At 36.5% G+C, this 22,051-nt stretch overlaps 11 protein-coding genes across 11 annotated transcripts; 5 read left to right on the forward strand and 6 right to left on the reverse strand.

Moving 5' to 3' along the window:
• Positions 1–82: 82 nt before the first annotated feature.
• Positions 83–2,881, reverse strand: C9374_009766 (uncharacterized protein; the record flags this gene model as incomplete). The annotated part of the gene is made up of 1 exon (XM_044699989.1): positions 83–2,881. The coding sequence occupies one exon, from the start codon at positions 2,879–2,881 to the stop codon at positions 83–85; it is 2,799 nt and encodes a 932-aa protein (XP_044555083.1).
• A 332-nt stretch (positions 2,882–3,213) lies between these two features.
• C9374_009767 (uncharacterized protein) lies at positions 3,214–4,275 on the reverse strand (the record flags this gene model as incomplete). The annotated part of the gene is made up of 1 exon (XM_044699990.1): positions 3,214–4,275. One exon carries the CDS (start codon positions 4,273–4,275, stop codon positions 3,214–3,216), a length of 1,062 nt encoding a protein of 353 aa, XP_044555084.1.
• A 152-nt stretch (positions 4,276–4,427) lies between these two features.
• Positions 4,428–6,104, forward strand: C9374_009768 (uncharacterized protein; the record flags this gene model as incomplete). Its single annotated transcript, XM_044699991.1, has 1 exon — positions 4,428–6,104. The coding sequence occupies one exon, from the start codon at positions 4,428–4,430 to the stop codon at positions 6,102–6,104; it is 1,677 nt and encodes a 558-aa protein (XP_044555085.1).
• Positions 6,105–6,353: 249 nt separating this feature from the next.
• On the forward strand, positions 6,354–7,251 carry C9374_009769 (uncharacterized protein; the record flags this gene model as incomplete). Its single annotated transcript, XM_044699992.1, has 4 exons — positions 6,354–6,469; positions 6,566–6,888; positions 7,012–7,044; positions 7,118–7,251. 4 exons carry the CDS (start codon positions 6,354–6,356, stop codon positions 7,249–7,251), a joined length of 606 nt encoding a protein of 201 aa, XP_044555086.1.
• A 758-nt stretch (positions 7,252–8,009) lies between these two features.
• Positions 8,010–8,771, forward strand: C9374_009770 (uncharacterized protein; the record flags this gene model as incomplete). The annotated part of the gene is made up of 1 exon (XM_044699994.1): positions 8,010–8,771. One exon carries the CDS (start codon positions 8,010–8,012, stop codon positions 8,769–8,771), a length of 762 nt encoding a protein of 253 aa, XP_044555087.1.
• A 77-nt stretch (positions 8,772–8,848) lies between these two features.
• C9374_009771 (uncharacterized protein) lies at positions 8,849–10,352 on the reverse strand (the record flags this gene model as incomplete). Its single annotated transcript, XM_044699995.1, has 2 exons — positions 8,849–9,245; positions 9,343–10,352. 2 exons carry the CDS (start codon positions 10,350–10,352, stop codon positions 8,849–8,851), a joined length of 1,407 nt encoding a protein of 468 aa, XP_044555088.1.
• A 148-nt stretch (positions 10,353–10,500) lies between these two features.
• On the reverse strand, positions 10,501–10,920 carry C9374_009772 (uncharacterized protein; the record flags this gene model as incomplete). Its single annotated transcript, XM_044699996.1, has 1 exon — positions 10,501–10,920. One exon carries the CDS (start codon positions 10,918–10,920, stop codon positions 10,501–10,503), a length of 420 nt encoding a protein of 139 aa, XP_044555089.1.
• Positions 10,921–12,844: 1,924 nt separating this feature from the next.
• Positions 12,845–15,145, forward strand: C9374_009773 (uncharacterized protein; the record flags this gene model as incomplete). Its single annotated transcript, XM_044699997.1, has 5 exons — positions 12,845–12,977; positions 13,271–13,855; positions 13,940–14,220; positions 14,286–14,324; positions 14,450–15,145. 5 exons carry the CDS (start codon positions 12,845–12,847, stop codon positions 15,143–15,145), a joined length of 1,734 nt encoding a protein of 577 aa, XP_044555090.1.
• Positions 15,146–15,318: 173 nt separating this feature from the next.
• C9374_009774 (uncharacterized protein) lies at positions 15,319–17,343 on the forward strand (the record flags this gene model as incomplete). Its single annotated transcript, XM_044699998.1, has 5 exons — positions 15,319–16,269; positions 16,349–16,712; positions 16,767–16,892; positions 16,957–17,094; positions 17,138–17,343. The coding sequence occupies 5 exons, from the start codon at positions 15,319–15,321 to the stop codon at positions 17,341–17,343; spliced, it is 1,785 nt and encodes a 594-aa protein (XP_044555091.1).
• A 664-nt stretch (positions 17,344–18,007) lies between these two features.
• C9374_009775 (uncharacterized protein) lies at positions 18,008–21,082 on the reverse strand (the record flags this gene model as incomplete). Its single annotated transcript, XM_044699999.1, has 2 exons — positions 18,008–20,106; positions 20,164–21,082. 2 exons carry the CDS (start codon positions 21,080–21,082, stop codon positions 18,008–18,010), a joined length of 3,018 nt encoding a protein of 1,005 aa, XP_044555092.1.
• A 309-nt stretch (positions 21,083–21,391) lies between these two features.
• On the reverse strand, positions 21,392–21,952 carry C9374_009776 (uncharacterized protein; the record flags this gene model as incomplete). Its single annotated transcript, XM_044700000.1, has 1 exon — positions 21,392–21,952. One exon carries the CDS (start codon positions 21,950–21,952, stop codon positions 21,392–21,394), a length of 561 nt encoding a protein of 186 aa, XP_044555093.1.
• Positions 21,953–22,051: the final 99 nt, after the last annotated feature.

Raw genomic sequence — 22,051 nt, forward strand, 5'->3', positions numbered from 1 at the left:
GGCACTGTTCAGCTGAAATGATAAAAACGCATACAGCTTCACAACATAGGTTAAATTTTAACCCTTTGTTAAGCAAGAAGGTTTATTGACGTAAATTCGAAAAGTGTGAATACAACAATGACTCATGTGCTGGTTTGAGAAAAACCATGGTCTTTCCAAGTTTGAAATCAGTATTTTCAGACCATTTGTGCTCTTCCAATAACTTTTTAGCAGCTTGTTTCAAGTCACCACTCATACCACTTGGTGCGCAAAATCTTTTCACAAATTGTGAATATGGAATTTTGGAAGCAAAACTCTTTCTTGCCAATCGAATCATGTCATTAATGGAATAATTTCTTAATTGTTTCAAAATTAATTTTTCGTTCAAGGACGATGCTGATGTTCGTAAGCAATAAATGACATGCATTTCCGTGTGCTTCAATTGCTCCAATTGTTTCTCTAAATTTTCTCGATGGACATCCATGACAAATTGAACGCCAGTAGACTTGGTATCATGATGCTGACTAGTTAAGAGAGTGGTGTAAATGCTTTGAACAATGGAATTCTTGGAAGATTTTGAGAGAAATTCTTTGGTATGTGTGGACATGGAATCTGAAGGTAACAATGCTTTTTGGAACCAATTCGTGACTTTGTAAGTGACTTTTCCATTGAAATGAGTGAGTGACATTTCCATATCAGCAAGATTGGGTTTGAATAGTTGTGCCTCTTGTTTGGAGGCATTATTATTGTCAGAGGTCTGATTCGATTGTTGTTGTTGTTGATGTTGCTGTTGTTGATCTGCCAAGGATAATTTCGAGAGTTCACTAATGATCATTCCTTCATCAGATCCTCTAAACATGCTGAGTGCTTGATTCTTAATGACACTAAACACTCCATCCTTTTCATCTTCTAAAAATTTTACAAGTTTGGATGGAACAGAACAAGTGGCTGAAAATTCCATCCATTTCCATCCAATTTCTTCTTTCTGGTACACATCTTGTGCATTCTTGAAGAGTTGTTCATTCACCAAATCTCTCAATTTTTCATTCGAATAATTTTGAACTAGTTGTTCGAGAGAGTTAAATTTCACACCTCTGGCAGCATCGACACCTGTTGCAAGACTTTCAAAACCAACTCCAATGTCGAAAAGTGAAATTTCAAGTAATGGTTCTTCTTTGTTCTCAGGAGATTTCAAAATTTCATTCATGCGTGACACAATCCATTGTACCAATCCTTCATAGAGAGTCATAATGATTAAATCCTTATTGTGATTTGCTTGTACAGCATCTGCAAAGGTTTCCATCAAGTTCGAGTTGACGCTGACTTTTGGTTTCACAATCGTGTTGAACAATTCTAGTTCATCGACGCCCAATAATTTGATCGTTCTATTAAAGGAAGATTTCGAAGAATCGGAGAGAATCGCCAAACGATCATTCTCGTCCTTTCGATTCTCATTTTCAATAAAATCACAATTGAGTAAATGAAGAAGGGCACACAAAATTTTTGTGACATCTCCAATTTCCTTCTCTGTAAATCCAATATTCTTCATTGAATTTTGAATAATTGAAAATGTTAATTTTCCAGCCTGATGATGATCCTTATCAAGTAATTGTGTCAACTTGTACTTTTCTTTTAAAGTTGCATCTGCCATTAATTGATAAAACACATGAAAATTGTGAATGAATTGATCTGGATTCATCTTTTCCACATAGGTCGAACTTGAATCCACCAATTTTTCCATGACTCTCACTAGGGAACGAGTGACTTGTAAATTCACACATTCCACATACGCTCCACACACCTTAATTGGAAATGAATGGCCTTCCTTATCATTATTCAATAATTGTAAATGAATATTCCTTGTCACTCGACTACTACATTTACTTTGCTCAGTACTAGAATTGGTAAATGCTTCTAACACTCGAATGACATCCAAGACTCGACTCATCATCTTACTATTGGTCAATTCTGCAAAATCTTCCAACATTTGAACCAAAGTGGTTGACTTTCCACTCGCACTGTCTCCTAGCACAACAATGGATTGATTCTGTTGTGTGGTTACTAAATGATTCAATAAATACGCACTCTTGAATTTTGTCGATGAGGAATTCTCGTCATGTTCTCGACGAGTGACACCATGGTGTGACGAAGAATGATGATTCCATGAAAGAGTAGACAACATGGCAACTCCTCCACAATCTGTGAAAATCAATCCATCATTTCCTCGATTCTGATCCTTATGGTTGGAATTTCTTCTCTCTTCTCCTAAACGACTTTTTAAATAATAAATCAAACATGGTTCACTGACATTGGTCAATTGTGTCAAATCTTGTAACTTGTTCATACTCGGAGGATTCATAAACATGACATCCATCACTGGTAATTGAATCACCAAAGATGATGAACTACTACTACCACTTGATGTGTTCTTTAATCCTTGTGGAATTTGATTTGGTAAAATTTCAACATTTACCAAATTTCCATTTCGTTCCAATAATTTTCCAATGACATAAAGTGAATCTCCATCCTTTGATTTTGCAAATGATGATTTGGATAACTTGTTTGGAGGAATTTGACTCTTTTCAACCCAAACATGATTTTTACTAAATTCTTGTTCCGTGATGAGTTGAGAAAAGAGATTTTGTTTTGATGATGATGACACTGAGGATTTAGTCAATGTAGTATTGGATCCAATCGTTGTTGATTGAGAGGAAGAAGCAGTTTTGAAAATGGGATGAGCTTTGGATCGTTCACGGAGAGAATTGGTTTCACGACTGACAAGATCATCGTCATCAAGAGTTTGAGTTTTTTGAAGAATTTTCTTTCGGGTGGTTGTTGTGGGAGATGGAGTGGGTAAGTTGGTGTTGTTGGAAGCAGATGACGAAGGAGGTGTGGATGACATTTTTTTTTTGATGTGTTGTTGACAGTTGACGTTTGCAGTACTCCACTGACCTTATTAGAAGTACTAAAACAACTGGTTTTAACAATGCCTATTACTGTCATCAAGTGTAAGGTCGTATCCATTGGGTGCTTTGAGGAGTGATGTATATATCATAAAAGAGCTCATGGATATAATGGAACACAAAATTAAAGGTATTTCGATTCATTTTGGACTTGTGCTTTAGATTGCCTGAACAGTGACCATTCAGGAATGTTCATCATATCCTTTCAAGACGTTCTCACACATTGGCCTTGAAACAAACCTTAACAAATTTCAGAGAGCACTCAACAATTCTATAGGAATGGAGTTACATGACCAAATAATTTTCGTTCTCCCTTCACAGTATCCATGATTTGCATCCAAACGACTTTAGAATTGAAAGAACACTGCTCTGGATGGAACATGTCGTCCAATTGAAACATGTAGCAATAAATACATAAAAAGTGTGATAATATTCCAAATACAGAAATTAAATGCCACCAAGCATGTGAAAAGGGTATCACACCGTCTCCATTTAAAAACACAAATCCAAATGAAAAACAAGCTGCTCCAAAAAAGAGACCAATATACGCTTCTAATGGCACATGAATGAACATGGATTGAGGAATTCCAAGCAATGCAATCCATCCCATAATATTAAACAATGTTGCATTACTAATCTGTTGTAAATATCGTCCTTCTGAAAATGCCTTAATTAATCCACAACACGCTAACATCCAAACAGCGATGGTTAACAACCTTCCCCAAAAATTCCACACTCCAAGTTGAATGACCATCAAAAAAGGTGTATAACATGCAGCAATAAATAAATAAATGGTTGCGTAATCTACAATTCGGAACCAATACGTCTGTGTTGAGAATTTTCCATAAATTAAACACATGACATGATATAATGTTGAAACCATAAACAATGCAAGTAAAGAAATACAATATAAACAAGCTGCTATCCATTCATCTCTCGTATTTACAACTTGCACAAATAATTTGTAAAATAAATAAACAAAACCAGGAAATGGTAATCCATGAGTGAGAATATTCGCAATTTCTTCTAACATGGATGGTTCATAATCTTCTGAATTTAATGAATCTGGAAATGAATTCATAAAAATTCTACACATTGGACAAATCACTTGAGGCTTATTTTGATAGAGAATATCATCGGCTAATTTAAATTTTTTAATCTTGGAATGATGATGATGAGAAGGATGATTTGAATCTCGTTCTGTACATGAATGAATGTGTGTTAGTCTTGAAGATTTTGAATCCTTGTTGTTGAGAGTGTTCTGGTCGTGATCGGAATGATCTTGATCGGGAATGAAAGATTTCCTTACAGTTGATAAATTTCGTTTTTTCATTTTTTTGAAATAACATTTCATTGAATTAAATAAATATTAAATTTTGATTCATTGAAAGATTATTATTGGATTGAATGTGACTTGTATTCTTAAAGCATGAAAACATTCATCATGACATTCCAAAGTTATGAACTTGTTCCGTTACAAAAAAAATGTTCAAAAAGTTGTCCATATTTGTCACTCAACTCTTTCATCACAATCGTTTGCAGCATGCGGTTGAAAACAATCATGATCCTTTCATGCTTCAACAAGATACATTGTGTTCGGAACACGTTCGAGAAGGTTCGATCATCATTCCGAGTGACATGATTTTTCACATGTATCAATTTCTCGATTGGAAATTTATAATTTCCGTGTGTTCGAAAGTTTCGAAAAGATGGTATTTGAAATCTTTAGAAATTCCTATTGCCTTGGATTTGAGCGAATGCAAAGAACCATTTACTTTGAAATATTTTTCGAATTCTGTTTTGGATTTGTTGAGACATTTGACATTGAAATGTAGAAATCGATGGACGGAATTAAATTTGAAAGCATGTCGAGTGGCGTATGAAGGTGCTGCTTGTATTGCATCGAGTCCTTTTATGAGAAATTTAACATTTTTAAATTTACAAAATAACGATTTGGGAAATGAAGGAATTCGTCTCATTGTCAACAGTGAAAATTCGAAACATTTGACAGGTCTCGTTTTAACTCAGAATCATTTTGGGTATAGTGGAATTTCAGCCATTGCAACAAGTGAGAATTTGAAACAATTACAAACTCTTCATTTAGGTCATAATAACATTGAAAGTGAAGGATTAATGGCAATATGTGACAGCAGTGTTTTGAAACATTTAACCTCCCTGGATTTGAGTTACAATTCCATTGGCAGTGAAATTGACATTCAACGCTTGTCCAACAGTTCCATTTTTTCACATTTAACAGAATTGAATTTGAGTGGAAATCGAATCTATTCCCAGCATGTGAAATTCATTGCTTCTAGTCCAATTCTAAAGAATTTACGAACACTTGACATTGGTGATAATTTTTTGGTCTCCGATGGTGCTCAATTCATTGCACAAGGAACTTGTTTTCAGAATTTACAAACCTTAAAATTGAGCATGAATAACATTCAAAATGAAGGAGTTCAATACCTTTCTGAAAAGATGCAACATTTGACGTGGCTTGATTTGAGTGAAAATAATTTGGACGATCGAGGTATCATTTCTTTGGCCAATCAAGAAACGTCGCGTATGAAAAATTTGACAGCTCTCTTTTTGGAAAAGAATTACATTCTCGCTCATGGAATTGCTGCCATAGCACACAATGTGCACTTGTCTCAACAAGTTCAAATACTAAATGTATCTGAGAATTTTATTCGATTGGAAGGCATACAAGTCTTGTGTGAACACATGAAACACTTGACAAGTCTCCATGTGAGTGGATGCATGATTGGAGATGCAGGAATTGAATGCATTTCATTGAGTGAGAATTTAACAACCTTAACTTGTCTTAATATTTCTTTCAATGACATTGGAACAGAAGGTGCCATGTCATTGGCTTCGAGTCATGTATTGACACGTTTGAAACAACTCGAAATTTCTCATAATCATGTTGGATTTTATGGAGCCAATGCCATTGCCACGAGTCCATTGTTGAAAGTGAATTTGGAACGTTTGGAAATTTCTGGAAATTGTATTGGAGTGGAAGGTGAAAAAATTATTCGAGAGCAATGTGTGAATTTGAAGGGATTTCATGTACAGGAACGAAGATCTTTTGAGGAATATGATATGTATGAGGATGATGATTTGGATGAATTACTTGAAAGTGACACATCGTCAGATCATTAATTTTTTGACACTTTATGTTCAACATGTTTGGACATTGAAATTATTAAGCGAGTAAACTCGTATGATGAATGACGTACGACATCGTTTGGTGAACCCTGTTTGAAAACTGCGCCATTGCTAGTCGGACTTGCAAGTTGCTGCGTGTGAAAAGTACTTGAATTTAACACCATGTTTTTGATTCGTTGTTTTTGTTCAATCAGAAAAAAAATCAAGAACCATTCATTAATAATACTGAAATAACAATCATCAATGAAACCTTCGTTTGTGTGTGATCCTGCAGTGTTGGAATATGTTCGTCAAATATGTGTTAGAGAAACGAAAGAACAGATTGATTTGAGAGAGGAAACTCGTGAAAAGATGGGAAGGTAAGTATTTAAAGACAATTCATAGGTGATTTATTGATTGGGTTGATGCGTGTGTTGTGATTTTCATTGATTCTATGGTCCTGTCACTTGTCATAGCCGATATGTCATGGTCAGTGCTCCAGAACAAATGCAACTCTTGCAAATCCTTCTCAAACTCATCGGAGCCAAGAATATTTTGGAAATTGGATGTTTCACAGGTTATGGTTCTTTATGTTTTGCATTGGCCACTCAAGACACGGGAGCAAAAATTACAACTTTGGATGTGAGTGAAGAATTTGTTCAAATTGGAAGAAAATATTGGAAACAAGCTGGAGTGGAGGATCGAATTGAGGTAGTGATTCAACCAGCTTTGGAATCTTTGGAGGAATTGAAGAAGGAAAAGAAGGAATTTGATTTTATTTATGTGGATGCTGACAAGTGTTGAGATGATTTGACATGAAAATTCATGAGAATGGATTTCAATATTGAAAATATTGGTAATAGATTGAATTATCCAAAGTATTTGGAATATGCCTATGATTTGGTGAGACAAAATGGATAAGTTGTGATTGACAATACTTTGAGACATGGAAATGGTAAGTTAATTTTGTGTGGGCTCGCAATAATTTGAACATTGTTTTTCACACTCACAATTATTGAAATGTACAGTGATTAATGAACAAGATCAGTCTGAAGACATCCTAGCAATTCGTCAAACCAATAACATGTGTCGAGACGATCAACGGTGGGACGTGGCCATGGAAACTATTGCTGACGGTGTTACTTTCCTCAGAAAGAAGTAATAAAATCTAATTTGTTCATGGTAAATCCGTAATAAAATGCAAAATATAAAATTTGGACTTGCCGGGTATCGATCCCGGTACCCCTTCCATGCTAAGGAAATATTCTACCATGTGAACTACAAGCCCTTACTTTCTCTTTAACCGAAATCCTTTTTCACATTATAATTTTGAATCAATTAGTCTTGGCTCTCGGTGAACATTAAAACAAACCCTCACAACTTCTTTTCTCAATTCTTCACTTCAATTGAAAGATATATATATTCATTGTTCTTCAATGCCAAAACATGAATTCCTTATCAGAACAAACGAGATCACACTAACTGATGCTCACATCAAAAAACCCCTATCATTTGTTTTTCCATTCGTCTATTTCTTCGTCATTGTGAACAAACGATTCCAACATTGCTTGTTCAGTATGTACAAGGAAGTTCCAACTGCGAGCATCCAATAGATGAATTTGTCTTTGTGGTTGTAAATTGTAATTCAGACGTTTTAGGTCGTGTTAACTTTTTTAACCACCAAATAGATTTTGCATTAAAAAAAATTTGATTATGTTCATTGTGGGGCAGAGTTCCGTTCTCTTCGAAATAAGATCTTGCTGCAGAACAAATACTGAGCTATTACTGCCGATCCAATCTCCTTGTGTATTGTTTCATTCAACCAACGTAACCAACTGGGAATAGAGTCCATCTTTGATTCCAATCTGATCTCATCTTGAATTGATCAAACTATTAAATAATATATAAATAATATTAACGATGAAGAATCATTTGCCATCATCATCCACTTCCCATTCCTCTGGAAAGAGTACATCTACTACAACGAGCTCCAACAAACAGCAGCCTAGTACCAACAATGGTGCTGCTTTAAGCCAATTATTCAAACAATATGGTTATTACTCTACGTGCAATAGCAATGCTGTAAGAGTCTTGCTTCAAAAGCACGGAGCCATCTCTGATCATCAAATGGCTCAATTGTTGGGCATGATGGCCATGTTCAAAACAGGCTTGAATACTCCCTCTCTTGATCTGTTGGAACAATTGGATCATGGAATTACCAAAATGAAAAGTATGACAGAGGGTTCCAAAGGAGAGGACGTTGCTGTTACCTGTTCATCTTTGGAGGACATGCCAGCTCCAACCACATGGAACTTGTCCTGTTTTTCTGAAGTGCTCAAGGAGAAAAAATTGAAGCTTAAATGGAAAGATATCATTCGGAGATTGGACTATGACAAGTTGAAAATTCAGAATGTGAAAAGCTTGGAATTGATTGTTAAGGTTCACAAAGATGTAGTGGGTGTCAAGATGCCGATATCATACTTATTGAATGAGAAGTGGAATAACCAAGAAGCTCAACTACAATTAGTGAGATTGGCCTTAGAAGGAAGAACCTCCAAACAAACTCCGTTGAATGATCTCATTGATTACAATGTGAAAAATGTGGATAACTTGAGCGAATTCATTTCTGATCACTTGGTTCAAAAGTTAAAGGAAATTAATTCTGCAACTGTTCAACAGTGATTGAATGTTGTGTGTATTTGTTAAATATCCAACTAAATTCTCCATCTATTATGAGTCCAAACTTCTAAAATAGAGCCTTAAGAGTTAAAAATCGAATGAATGGCATTTCCTAGGTTTTCAAGAGAGACATGCTGTTGTGCTCCAGTGTCCAGATTTTTCAAAAGAACTTGCTGTTTCACATACTCCTCGTCTCCAATGATGCAGCTCAGCAAACACTTGTTTGATTGAGCGTGCTTCAATTGTTTTGATAAGTTTCCCTTCTCCAAATAGTTCACAGTAAAGCCTTGGGAACGAAGTTGTTGAGAAATATTCAATGCAAATCGTGCCAAATCATCTTCGCTCACTCCATGGGTACTTTCTGTTCCTCGAATAACAGCAACAAAAACTTTTGGCAAGAATTGAGAGAATGGTTGTGTTTTGTTTTTTTCGAGTTCTTCCATGAGAATGGTGAGTCTTTCAATACCACTTGCCCATCTGATCCGATGGGGTTTAAAAAATAATAAGTATGTGCATTAAATGATTTCATTCGACTTGTCAAATTTCGTGTTCTTTCGAAGGAAATATCACTTACCCTACTGCTGGAATCATGTTTGGTGAGCCCAACTGCTTTGCAAGGGTGTCATATCGCCCTCCAGCTAAAATTGTTGACTTGGCTCCAATATTTGTACTTTTAAATTCAAAGGTAGTGTGAGTATAGTAATCTAGACCTCGTATCAGAGAAGGATTAATCACGTAAGGAATATTTAACCACGATAGCCCTTTCAGAACATTTTCAAATCTTATTCTGTTTTGTTCGCTTTGAAACTGTTGTAATTGAGGCATTCCGTGATTTTTAATGGCGTCCTCAATGAGAGCCTCATCTTGTTTTGAGTCCAGAATTCTCCACACTCTTCTTGGGTTATTTTCTTTGATGGCCATATCAATACGATCCCGTGTATCTTGAGAGAAGACAAAAGCATGTTTCTCTTGTTCAGTATTTGATTTTTCGACTTGTCTAAAAAACAAATCCAAATGATTACGAATAAATTTCAATAATTCGATTTGATAAGCCTCTCTCTCCTCTAAAGTTCCAATACTATTAATTTCTAATGTGAATAAATCAGTTCTACCATCCAAAACTCCACTCAAAAATTGAAAAGCCAATTCCAATGACTCCAAATCTGACTGGTAATGGTCCGACCCTAAACATTCCACTCCAAATTGATGGAATTGTCGTTGTCTACCCTTCTGTGGCCTTTCATATCTAAACATTGGTCCATAATAATAAATACGCTGTTTATACGACAAACTATTCTCAATAATACTTCTCATAATGGAGGCTGTATTTTCAGGTCTCAAGCATAACTTATTTCCTTCCGACGGATCCCTTGCTGCCAATAAAAACATTTCTTTCGAAATAATGTCTGTGTCAGTTCCGAGTGTTCTCTCAAAAAGCCTTCGCTCTTCCACTATCGGAGTTTGCATAAATTGATAATCAAAAGTCTTACAAATTTTCTCTCCTACACGAACTATTTTCTGATAGCAATTCGTAGAAAAGGATGATGGCAGAAAATCAGCCATTCCCTTTACCACTTTGGCCATTTTTTCGAATTTTGTGTTTATTTGAAAATCTATTCTGAGTACTCAACAATTGGACCAATACAACATGTTGTTTCATGGATAGCAACACAATCTTTGATCAACAATTATTGAATGCCAAGTGCATGAAGTAAAGAAGATTATGTGTGTGTTAAAAGATTGGCTCTGGATTACAGGAACATGTTTGACATCCAGTATTTCGATCTCGTTTGTAGCCATATTTACAAGCGATCAAACACTTGTACACTGGACAAGGTTTTTGCACTGGAGGAGGATTACAGGTACATCCTTTCTGACAACCATACTTGTCTTTGGCATAACCATGCTTGCACGGCACGAAACAGTAGAAAGTTGGACATTTTCTTTGCTTCAAACAGGTACAGGTTGGACATCCATATTCATTGACTTTGTAACCATATTCACAGGCTCTCATACATCGGAATACTGGACAAGGACGACCAGGTGGCTTTGCAATCGAGAGACCTTGGGTTGAGCTTGTTAAGAATAGACAAGTTACGGCCAGAAGAAGAGCCAATAGACAAGCAAACGAAGAGTTGAATGATCTCACCATTTTATGGCGGCGCAATTGGTACTAGAAACCTGTCAGATATTCGTCAATCCCACGTCAGCTGATTTGAGTAAACTACAAAGGAATCAAAAATAAAATGAGTGAGTCTCTTCCTGATTGGTTTGCAAGGGTTTGAAGAACCCAAGCAACTTGGGTTCTTACTGCAACAACAGACAAACTGAAACGAAATTTTGAGGCCATAGGACGTTGCACCATTATTCGCTTCAGCTGAAGCTTGAAAAACAACAGCGTGCCAACGAACAGCTCACGGAAGACAGATCCTTGCTAGCACCCTAAACCAGAACTATTACCAATTCTACTGCATGACATTCAACGAATAAATTTTTTTATGCTTTCATATTCATTTTTGACTTGACGAATATCTGACAGGTTTTTAGTGCGCTTCAACGTCGGATGCGCCGCCATATTGAAATTTGGGGTTTCGTGGCGTCTCATTTTGAGGCCCATTCATGTTGATAATGCGAGGACTTGAATGATTCGTCCAAAATTATAATCTGAAGGTGTGGTTATTGAAGTGCCAGGGAGGGTGAGCCAAAGCGTAGGCAACCAGCCTATACCCAACCATTCTTGGCGACGTTGACGAACTCAAGTGTCATCACGAAAATAAACATCTCCAACCAAAAAAAATGCCTACAGCAAACAAAACGTTCTGGCAGAAGCTGAGTGATCAACACAACCACAATGCTCCCGATATTCGTTCAACTGCTTCAATAATGCCGTCAGTAAAGAAAAGAGTTTATTTTGAAGATCAACCGTTCATGGTTGAAAATATTACACCAGCTACTAATGTTAGTTATGAAGAGTGCTATTCCGAACTGAAATACGTTTGCAGAGGTATAAATCGGAACAATTATTCTAAATTATTAACAGGAAAACAAATTTATAATTGCGATTATGACATAATTGGCGTTATTCGAGACGAACTCACCTTAGAATCAGCATGTTGTTCAAAATATTGTAGTATTTTTCAAAATCAGTGTCGTCAATGTAGTGAATTGGAGCAATTGCACCACTTAAACTCCGATCAACAATTTACTATTGTTCTACTATGCAAAAAAACTTGCTTGGAAAAAAGGGATTAGAAAACCACTTTAGAGAAAAAGTATGTGGCTCTCTTCCCGGAATAGCACATAATGCCGTTGTGGATGTGCTTATGTTGTATGATTTGCTGTTGTCGAAGTTTGGGAACGATCAAGAAATTGTGAAGGCCATCGGAAAAGCAGAATGTACAACAATAGACGACTAGGAATTCCACTGATGGTTTGTTCAGTTCGATGAATTGTTTTCTCTGTTTCCTACTCTGGTTTGCGTGTTGTTTTGTTGAAGTGAAGAAACTTGCTGATGTGGTTGTGTTGATCACTCAGCTTCTGCCAGAACGTTTTGTTTGCTGTAGGCATTTTTTTTGGTTGGAGATGTTTATTTTCGTGATGACACTTGAGTTCGTCAACGTCGCCAAGAATGGTTGGGTATAGGCTGGTTGCCTACGAAGCTTTTTCTATCTGGCTCACCCTCCCTGTGAAGTGCAGTGAATGGTATTCAAATCGTCGAATCACTTTTTTTTAAGTAATGACACAAGTGGTTAACAAATTCAAACATGTAACCAATTGCAAGTTGCAGCTTTCACGAACATGTTACCAACAGATCATCACTGATATGTAAAATCTGAAACGAGATCCACCAAAACGAACCAATGTATACTGAACTAATATCCCCTCTCTCTATTCAAACTCTAACCATAACAATGAGAGAAACGTTATTTCTCGTTATCACAAGGAATTGGGTGATTTGACAGAAGAAAAAATTTTGACTTGCTGAGCCGTTCTCTCTCTCGTTCCATCCAAAAACACAATTTCCGTTTCGTCGTGCCCGAGAGTATACTCACAATTTTATCATCATCATCATCACCATGAAGAATTTATTCAAGAGCAAGACTACTACCAAGGTCAATTTGGAAGAGATTGCTATCAAGGATTGGACCAGTGAGAATTTTAAACAATGGCTCACTGATCAAGCCTATGATAAAAAGTCAGTTATTGCACGTAGGTATTTGTTTATGATGATTGAGTTTGATTTGAACCGTTGATGATGATGGCAATGGTGTTTGATGATGTAATTTGGTTTTTAAACATCGGATAACAAATATTGATCTCTTGTTTAAACAATGAATTGAACTGTGTTTTTGAACACAAATAATCTTTGATTCCCTGCATACAATGGTTGATGGTATACGATTGTTGTGGAATTATGCTAAAATTCTAATTGTTGTCGATAATGTCAACAATAACAACAATAACACATCATTCACTGGTCATGGTTTTTGCACTCACGACAGCTCTCGTAAAACAACAATTTGATGGAGGTTCAATCATTAACTTCAAGGTTGAAGATCTCACTGAAGCTGGTATTGCCAAAGGAAGCGCTCTTTCAATCTTTAACAAAATTGAAGAGCTGAAGAAGAAACAAATTCAAACAGGTCTCTTGGCTGACACTTCAGGTGCTTCCATTGTACAATTACCAACAAGTGCCACTACTTCGAACACTACAACCACACCACAAAGAACGTCCATTCCTCAACAAACACCTGTCACTCCTTCAACCACAACAACAAACAACACCACAACAACAAATCAAGGTGGTGACGATGATGAAAGGGATGACTATTCCTCTGACTATGCCGGTAAATATAAAGAAATTTTGAGCAATCCAAACAAGAAGACTGAAGAGGAAGAGGAGGATGACAAGGAATTGGCTCGTGATTTGGAAAATCGTCCTACTTCATCTTTACCAACTACAACATCATCAGGGTCTTATCTTCCAACGGCCAGTAAGAGCAGCTCTACTTCAGTACAATCTTTCAATCAAGTACCAGAAGCACCAATGTGGAACCTTGACGATTTCTCCTTCAACCAAAGACAAAGTAAGTGTTTATCAAAATTCACGTGTCACTGACTAATTTATTTTCCTGATTTGGAAACTCACAAATGCTACCTGACGAGAACAGACTTTGATTTTTGCCTTCAAAAATTGGACAATCTACGTGCACAATATGATACTAATATTATTAACACAATTTGCCAAAACTTGGTTTTCCCTGAGAGATTCCGTTACAAGTACCTCAACCCACAACGTTTACCAATTTATGAAAACAAAAAGAAGAATGAATCATTCATGAAAGTCAAGATGGTGGTGACGGAAATGGGTGACGGTGCTGCTCACAGATTTGTACGAAGATTTGGTTCAATGTTTAAGAACTCAACTATTCAACAAATGGAATACGGAATGGTAAGTTGAGCTCAGAATTTTCAATTTGTGACACGGTTAATATTGCTTATTCCAATAATACATAGTTCCACACTGCTTTAATTATTGGCCCATGGTATATCGAGGTAAGTTAATTGAAAACTGTACCACCTATTTTTTTAATGAACATTATTGAAATATATCTATCACACCTAACAACTATTTGAATTCTTTGACATGTTGCACTTGCCTACTTCCTACTTTACCATAGTGGGGAGATTCATCAATTGCCGTTGTAAGAAGCAAATCTAGTTCTAAGGCTGTTTTTGCAGTTGACGTTACTAAAATTGTTGGATTGGAAAATGTTGCAAAGGCCATCGATAAAACTGCTTCCATTTGCGCTCACTGGAATGCACACAAGACCTATGACAACAAGTCCTGTAACTGCCAACACTTTGCAACTGCTGTTTTGGAATATCTTGGTCTTAGACAAGACTTTGAAAATAATATTAAGGGACCAATGCGTGTTTATATGGATCGTCTGAAAAACGACGGTGTCTGTGACATGAGATACCACCTTGAACCAACCATTAAGGACGTGATCGTGAACAGTGATTGTAGCGAGGAATTGAAAAAGTTTGCCAGTGGAAAGTCTGTCACTTTCAAGACACATAAAATGTTGGACGAATTTGTGGCCACTATTCAAAAACACAAGCCACTCTATTTCGATGCTGCAGGAAAGTATGACTACATGTTACTCAAATCATTTGACAGAGCTTTCTGGCTTCGTAGCCAATCCTCAAAAGAGGCAAACAATCCTGATGTTCACGCATGGACTGCAGAGAACGGAGATGTTTTGTGTCCTTTCAATGCCAGTATTGGTTCAGAAGTTAACAACACCATTGTTGGTAAAGATTATGAAGTCGAAGATGTCAAGATTCCACTCCCTGTTTTCAGAAAGAAGTAAACCTGTGTATCAGTATTAAATTGAGGTAAATGGTTGATGATTGTAAAACATTTTGTGAGACGAAAATCTATGGATGTCGAAAAGTGCATAGTTTCTTCCATGTCCACGACCGCTATCCGAAAATAATTTGGACACGCCATGTGGATGTGTGAATTTCAAGCTAGCGACAAAAAATGCACTGTTCATCAGGCTCGCTCTTTGTGATGCTTCCTGTGTTGTGGTTATTGCACTTGGCAATAAACAATTTCGCCTTGATTCATGCCATACCATTGAAACCTGGGACGGAACCCACACCCCTCTATAAATGTTCTCAAGTTGAATTCTCAATGGTACATGATCAAAACGATCATTTTACAATCCTTCCTCCCGAATGGAAATCTGCTCTAGACCTTTTTTCATTACATCCTCATGTAAAGCCTTTCATCGATACCTCAAAGCGAGTTTCCATCATATTTGCATTAAAACCCAATCATGAAGAATGGCTACGCAAAGCCTTTCATCAAGTCAGTGATCCTTCCTCCCCTCAATTCCGACACTATTATTCCATGAAGGAAATTGAACAATACACCAAGCCTCGAAATGCTCATGTTCAACTCGTTTTGAAATACATTCGAGAAGTGTTACCTTCTGAGGATATCATTCTTCAACGAATTTCTCATCATGAGAATTTCATTCAGGTGCAACTTCCGATCCGAGTCGTGAATGAATGTTTTCAAGCGAACATGATGCCGTTTATTCATGAAACAACGAAACGAGTGGTGTATCGTTCCGTGAATGGTTATTCCATTCCTCAAGTGTTGAGAGAGGTACTTGATGAAATTATTGGCATTCATCAATTTCCAATCTTGCCTCAACAAGCTGCACTCAAAAAGTTGGATGCATCTTCTTCGTCGCCCTATATTACGAATCCTCCATCGATTTGGAAAAGATATAATATTACACTGCCAATGGTAACAAGTCCTAAAAACAAGCAATCAGTGGCTTCCTTTTTGGAACAATATGTGTTGCCTCAAGATTTACAACAATTTCAACAATTGTTTAAATTACCTCAAATGACACCGACGATTATTGGACCTAATGATCCTAAAGAACCAGGGTTTGAGGCTACTCTGGATATTCAATATGTACGTTCTTTTGCTTTATTAAGAACATTGTTATTTGCGAATGAATGATTTAAATGCTTTTGACAATTGACACTTGTAGATCATGGCTGTGGGTTATTTAGTGAACACCTCGATTAATTCCATCAAATACAGCGATGACGACGATGAGCCGTTCATTGATTGGGTACATCAAATACAATCTGAGGGTGACCAAGCTGCTTGGGTTCATTCCATTTCATATGGACAAGTCGAAAAATACGTCTCCAAGTCTTATCAAAGAATTATTGATACAGAATTTATGAAAATTGGTTTGAGTGGTAGAAGCATTCTCGTGGCCAGTGGAGATTTTGGAGCGAGATGTAGTTCTGACGGTTCCAAGTTTCAAGCAGAGTGGCCAACCTCGTCTCCTTTTGCAACAAGTATTGGAGCTACAGAACCCGATGAAGCAGCAAAGGAAGTGAGTGGTAAGTGAATGCGTGAAACTTTTCAACAATTCATGAATATTTTCGTAAATTCAGTGAAATGGAGTGGAGGTGGTTTTTCCGAGTCATATTCAATGCCTGAATATCAACAAGATGTTGTGAATGCTTATTTAAGGCAACCAAGCGTTCCTCCAAGAAGCTATTTTAATGACAAGGGTCGAGGTAGGTTGTTGAAGGTGTGTTTAACTTTAAACAGTGTGTCACAATCAATGGATGAACATGATAGCATACCCTGACATTAGTGCTGTTGGTGTAAATTATCAAATAATCCTTTCGGGACAGTTGAAAAATGTTTCTGGAACTAGTTGTAGCACACCATGCACTGCAGGAATAATTTCATTGTTGAATGATCTTCGTTTCAAACGTAAGTGCTTTTTGGAGTTATTCTATTCTTGAACCATTTGCAGTGGGTAAAGCACCACTTGGATTCTTGAATCCTTGGCTTTACAAGGATGTCATCACTGTACCGGGAGCTCTGTTTGACATTACTCACGGCAACAATGCAGTGAGTCCTTGCCCTGGCTTTTCTGCTGTGCAAGGATTTGATCCCATTAGTGGACTAGGTGTTTTAAATTTTGATGTTCTGCGGAGAGTTGCCATTACTTCACCTTAACGGCACTTAATACAACAACTAAAATACAAGTTATTATTTATTTATTGTGATGTGTGTCACAAAGCAACATTCAAATGAAAGTTAATAAATAAAAGGAATAATGATCACAATTGAAGTCATTGAAAGCTTGCTCGATGCAGTGGAGGAAGAATATTGTCATCATTCAACGCTGTGAGAAGATATTAATGTGAATCTTCATCAAAATTGGTACGGAAATATGGCTGACAAAAGCACATTTTAAAATAGAAGTCTCGAGAGGCCTTTTGTCAGCCATATTTCCAAAATGCTCTAGAAATTGCTAGCCAATTGCAATCAAATTTTCACTATGTGCTAGGATGAGAGATTTCTTCTGCCCCTCGTTTAAGGAATTCTTTCTTGATATATTTTTGAAAGCCCATAAAGTTGTAGATGATTGTATCTGTAATAGAAATTCTGACTTGTGCTTCAATGTATCTGTAACAGATGCAATCATTTATAACTTTATGGACTTTCAAAAAAATCAGAATTCCAGCACATTAATATCCTGAGTAAATGGTTTACCATCAGTTCTAAAAATATCAACCCAAAAGCCACATCTTGGAACATATGAAAGGGAGTGGAATAATTATCCCAATCATTTCTTCAAATTTTTTCAACTCGCTTCTTGAATGTCTTTGTTGTCGTTCTAGAAAATTATTTCAGTTTCGTTAAGAATGTTGATCAATTTTGTTGCAATTCCTCTATTTGAAATCTCAGTTCGTATTATTCTCTGCATATCTTTCTTGTTTTTAAAACCTGTGGATGGTCGTGATTTCATCACATATTTTGCCATTTGTTCATCTAGTCTAGGAAAACTTTGTAACTCTGACGCATTCACCTCATTAATGTGAAGAATTTGTTTGCTACAAAAGAACTTCATGCTATCTGCAAAAATACCAAAATATTTTGCAAAGTTAGTCTTGTCAACGATAATTACATTGTCTGGAATGTTCTTAGGAAGGTCTGTAATAGGTTTTCCACTCATTATGACCGTAATATTTGTAGTCTTTGATTTCGTATTAAAGTACAATTTCTTATTCATTTCTATTTCAATAGAAATGTTTTCAAATGTTTCACTAGATTTTTTAGAGTCAGCCCATTTGCATTGAATATGAAAAACTAGAATATCGTTAGGTGAGTCTTGTAATTTTAAACCAATTATTAACACATCCCCAGCTTGAGCAGAGGCTGCGTTTTTGATGATTGTACAATCTGTAACCTTTGTTAAATCCAACAGACCATTAGTGGTATCAATTTTCTCATTCAAGGTACCTTGAATTTGATGTTTAGCGGTGCATTGTTTACAGTTTTGTATTTGTTTCAATGTGAGTTTAGCAGTTTTCTCTGACATGTTAGCAAATGGAAACAGCTCGTTCAATGATAAGTTTGATCTATTTGAAAGCAAATTAAAAAATAAATAAAGATAATCATGGACATGGTCTTCCCAAGAAAATCCACACACTTTTCTTTCAGTAGATAAAAATAACTTTTCAAAAATCGGTCGTAATTGCTGATCAATCATCGAGTACATCAATACTGGAGGATAGGTACAGGTAAAATTTGACGAATTATGGGCGAGGTCTAACATGATAAAGCCCAAATTTTCAGCGTCAGAGAAAGTGAAATTAATAGAGCGGATAATATTGTCCTTTTTGAGTACCGTTTGTCGAGTTAAAATATAGGCCACCAAATTTTGAGCAATATTGTTATTCATGGTGAATGAGTATTTTTGTCTCAGATTAGATGCTGAAGTTTCATAGGCAGTCCGTGCTGTAGGTTCTGTTTGAGTTACATATTGCTCAAGATAATATTCTAAACCTCTTGGAAATCCAGAAAAGAGTCGCAAGTAATGTCTAAACTCAACATCGGTCCTCCAATTCCTCAGTTTAGGATGAGTGTTCGATAAATCATCAATAACCGTAGCAACGTTCAGAGAAGACAGCAATGCATTAACTGGAACAAAAAGTGGAGTGTAAGTACTACCAAGCAGGTTTCTATGTAAAACGTTGTGATATGTGCCGGCTAATAACGGAAATAATCTCCAATAGTCGGGTTGTGGGTTTTGTAATAAACTGCCCAAATATGACATAAATGCACGCAAGGGGTTGTGTTGTTTTTCAGTATGATTAGTATCTATTTGATGAGCCTCATCAATCGCAACAAAGAAATCAATATTATCCTTCTCCAACAAACTGGTAATAGCACCCAATACCTCATTCAGATCTAGTATTTGATTTTCAAAAGTAGCAACCCAATTGCTTACAATACCTAAGAAATTCTCTTTTTTTCCATTGATGTGACATATGAATGAAAATACAATTCTAATAATAAATGATTGAGTAATGTCTAATTGTCTATCTTTTTCTGTTGCAGTGATGGCAGTACCATTTCCAAAAGAAACGAATAAAGGATAACAAGTAACCTGTTCTCTAAAATGTTTACGATATAAATTGAATCCAATCTCTTTCAGTAGCCTTGATTTACCTACACCTGGAGCTGCTGCAATGAATGGAATTATAATGTTCTTTTTGTCCAAATCTAACCCTTTTTGATCAATTAGTGACGAATATTGCTTATAATTGTCAACAATAATCTTGGTACTTTGTTCTCTATCCACAAACGTAAAATTTGTTCCAAAACTGCTGAGTAAAATATTCGAAATAGATTCAATGTTAGAGATAGCTTTTGGTGGTGATGTTGTAAATTGTTGAATAAATTGTTGTATCTTCTTTTGTTTTGATTGCACTGTTTTCGATTTTCAGTTTGTACATTAATATTGTTATAATTATCCAAATTACATACGTTTCAAAGTGGTTGTCAATAATGGTACCTGTATCTTATCTTGTGCTATCAAGACAGATTTTACCCAATCCACTAAATGTTTGCCAGTAGATGAGTCAATTTCCATTCCGAGAACTTTTTTCACTAAATCGGCATCAGTTAATGCACTCCCATCTTGTTCACTTTTACACAATTCATATACAATCTTTGATAGAGATGAGCCATCAAATCCTTTCTTGTACAATGGTTCAACTTGATCCATGGTTAAACCAGCACCGCCTTGTAGTGCAGATTGTACTTGGTTCTTGTCCCACAAACCAAAAAGCTTGGACATTAATGTATTGTTGACCCAATTCACAACAGTTTCACAAGCATCAGAAAGACGAGGATTAATCATGCCAGTATTGTCTTTGAATCTGCTTTGAAGTTTTTCAAGAGCATAATTGTAATTGTCTCTCTTGATATCTTCAACAATATTAGCAAGAGAGGTCCCTTTGAAACTGGCATCATATAAAGGCTTCACATCTTCAACGGTCAGTGATGCTCCGCCATCAAATTTCTTCATACAAAGCAGAGAAGCAACTTGTTGTGCTGTCCATTCCTCGTAATTGTTAAACGCAAGCACCACGGATAGTTGATTGGAAGAATCGTTAACAGTTGGTTGTTGTGGTGGACTGACCGAAACACCACTGCTCTGATCCTTCAACAACCGTGCCAACATGTGGAAGGAACGTGATGTATTGTTATCATCAAATACAGTGGATTGGGAACATGTTGGATTGGTAGAATTATTGTTCTTCACGTATGCGGGCCCAGCACCACCAAAAACTAATTTATCTGAAAACAATTTGGAGAAACAAGTTGAGATTGGTGATCCGCAAAGCGAGCCTTTAACTGCTGATGAAGTAGTGCGGCTCCAACGGAATAAATGGCGTTTCATGGTGGGCTTATTTTTTCTTTTCGCTGACCTTTCTTCCTAACAGCGGATGAAAAAATTAAAGAATGAAATTTTAGTTTTCAAACTGTCTAACAAAAGTTAAAGTCAAATCGAAGAGTTCAATTCAAATAGTTTTTTCTTTTTTACAACAAGAAATAGGTAGAATAAGGCACGAGTGATAGCCTTAATACAACAACTAAAATCTCCAACAAGTTATTATCTATTTATTGTGATGTGCGTCACAAAGCAACATTCAAATGAAAGTTAATAAATAAAAGGAATAGGCATGCAACAAGGTCACTACGTGTCTCATTAACAAGTCTCGAAAACAATCTTCCATGATGTAGACAAGCTCAATGATAAATTTTGAATGAATAATCGGCCAATATTTGACTCAAATCCATACCATGACCATGGCTGGCCATTCACACTCAATGAACAAATACTGCGACCCTGAACACCAAGGGTCATAATTGAAGTCATTGAAAGCTTGCTCGATTCAGTGTAACCATTCACAACAGGTGTTGCTTGAATCACATATTGGGAGGAAGAGGCACGCGTGGAGTTGAATGATATCATTGCATAATTTCCACTCACAATGGAATCAATGGATTCTCCATCGTCTAAGAAGAGATAACCTTGAGCTTTTTGATTCGAATCCAAAGCAACTACTAAATTATAAGGATTGAATTTCTGTTGGGCAGTACTCAAACCTGGTGTTTGTTTTGGAATAATGTATCCACCTCGAATATGAATTGGCATGGTATCCAATGGAGCATTAACATCAGCATATCCATCCGTTCCAGGAGACACTTGTTGACCTCCATAGTAATCATACCAAATCGACGAAGAAGGGAAATAAGCATGAACCATGGTCTGCTGGTAATACAAGACAGGTGACACGAGCAAAGCATCTCCAAACAAGAATTGTTCACTAATACTATATACTTGGGGAAGTGCCACTAATTACAC

This window comes from Naegleria lovaniensis (assembly GCF_003324165.1).
Source record: "Naegleria lovaniensis strain ATCC 30569 chromosome Unknown tig003, whole genome shotgun sequence".
Taxonomy (NCBI): domain Eukaryota; phylum Heterolobosea; class Eutetramitea; order Acrasida; family Naegleriidae; genus Naegleria; species Naegleria lovaniensis.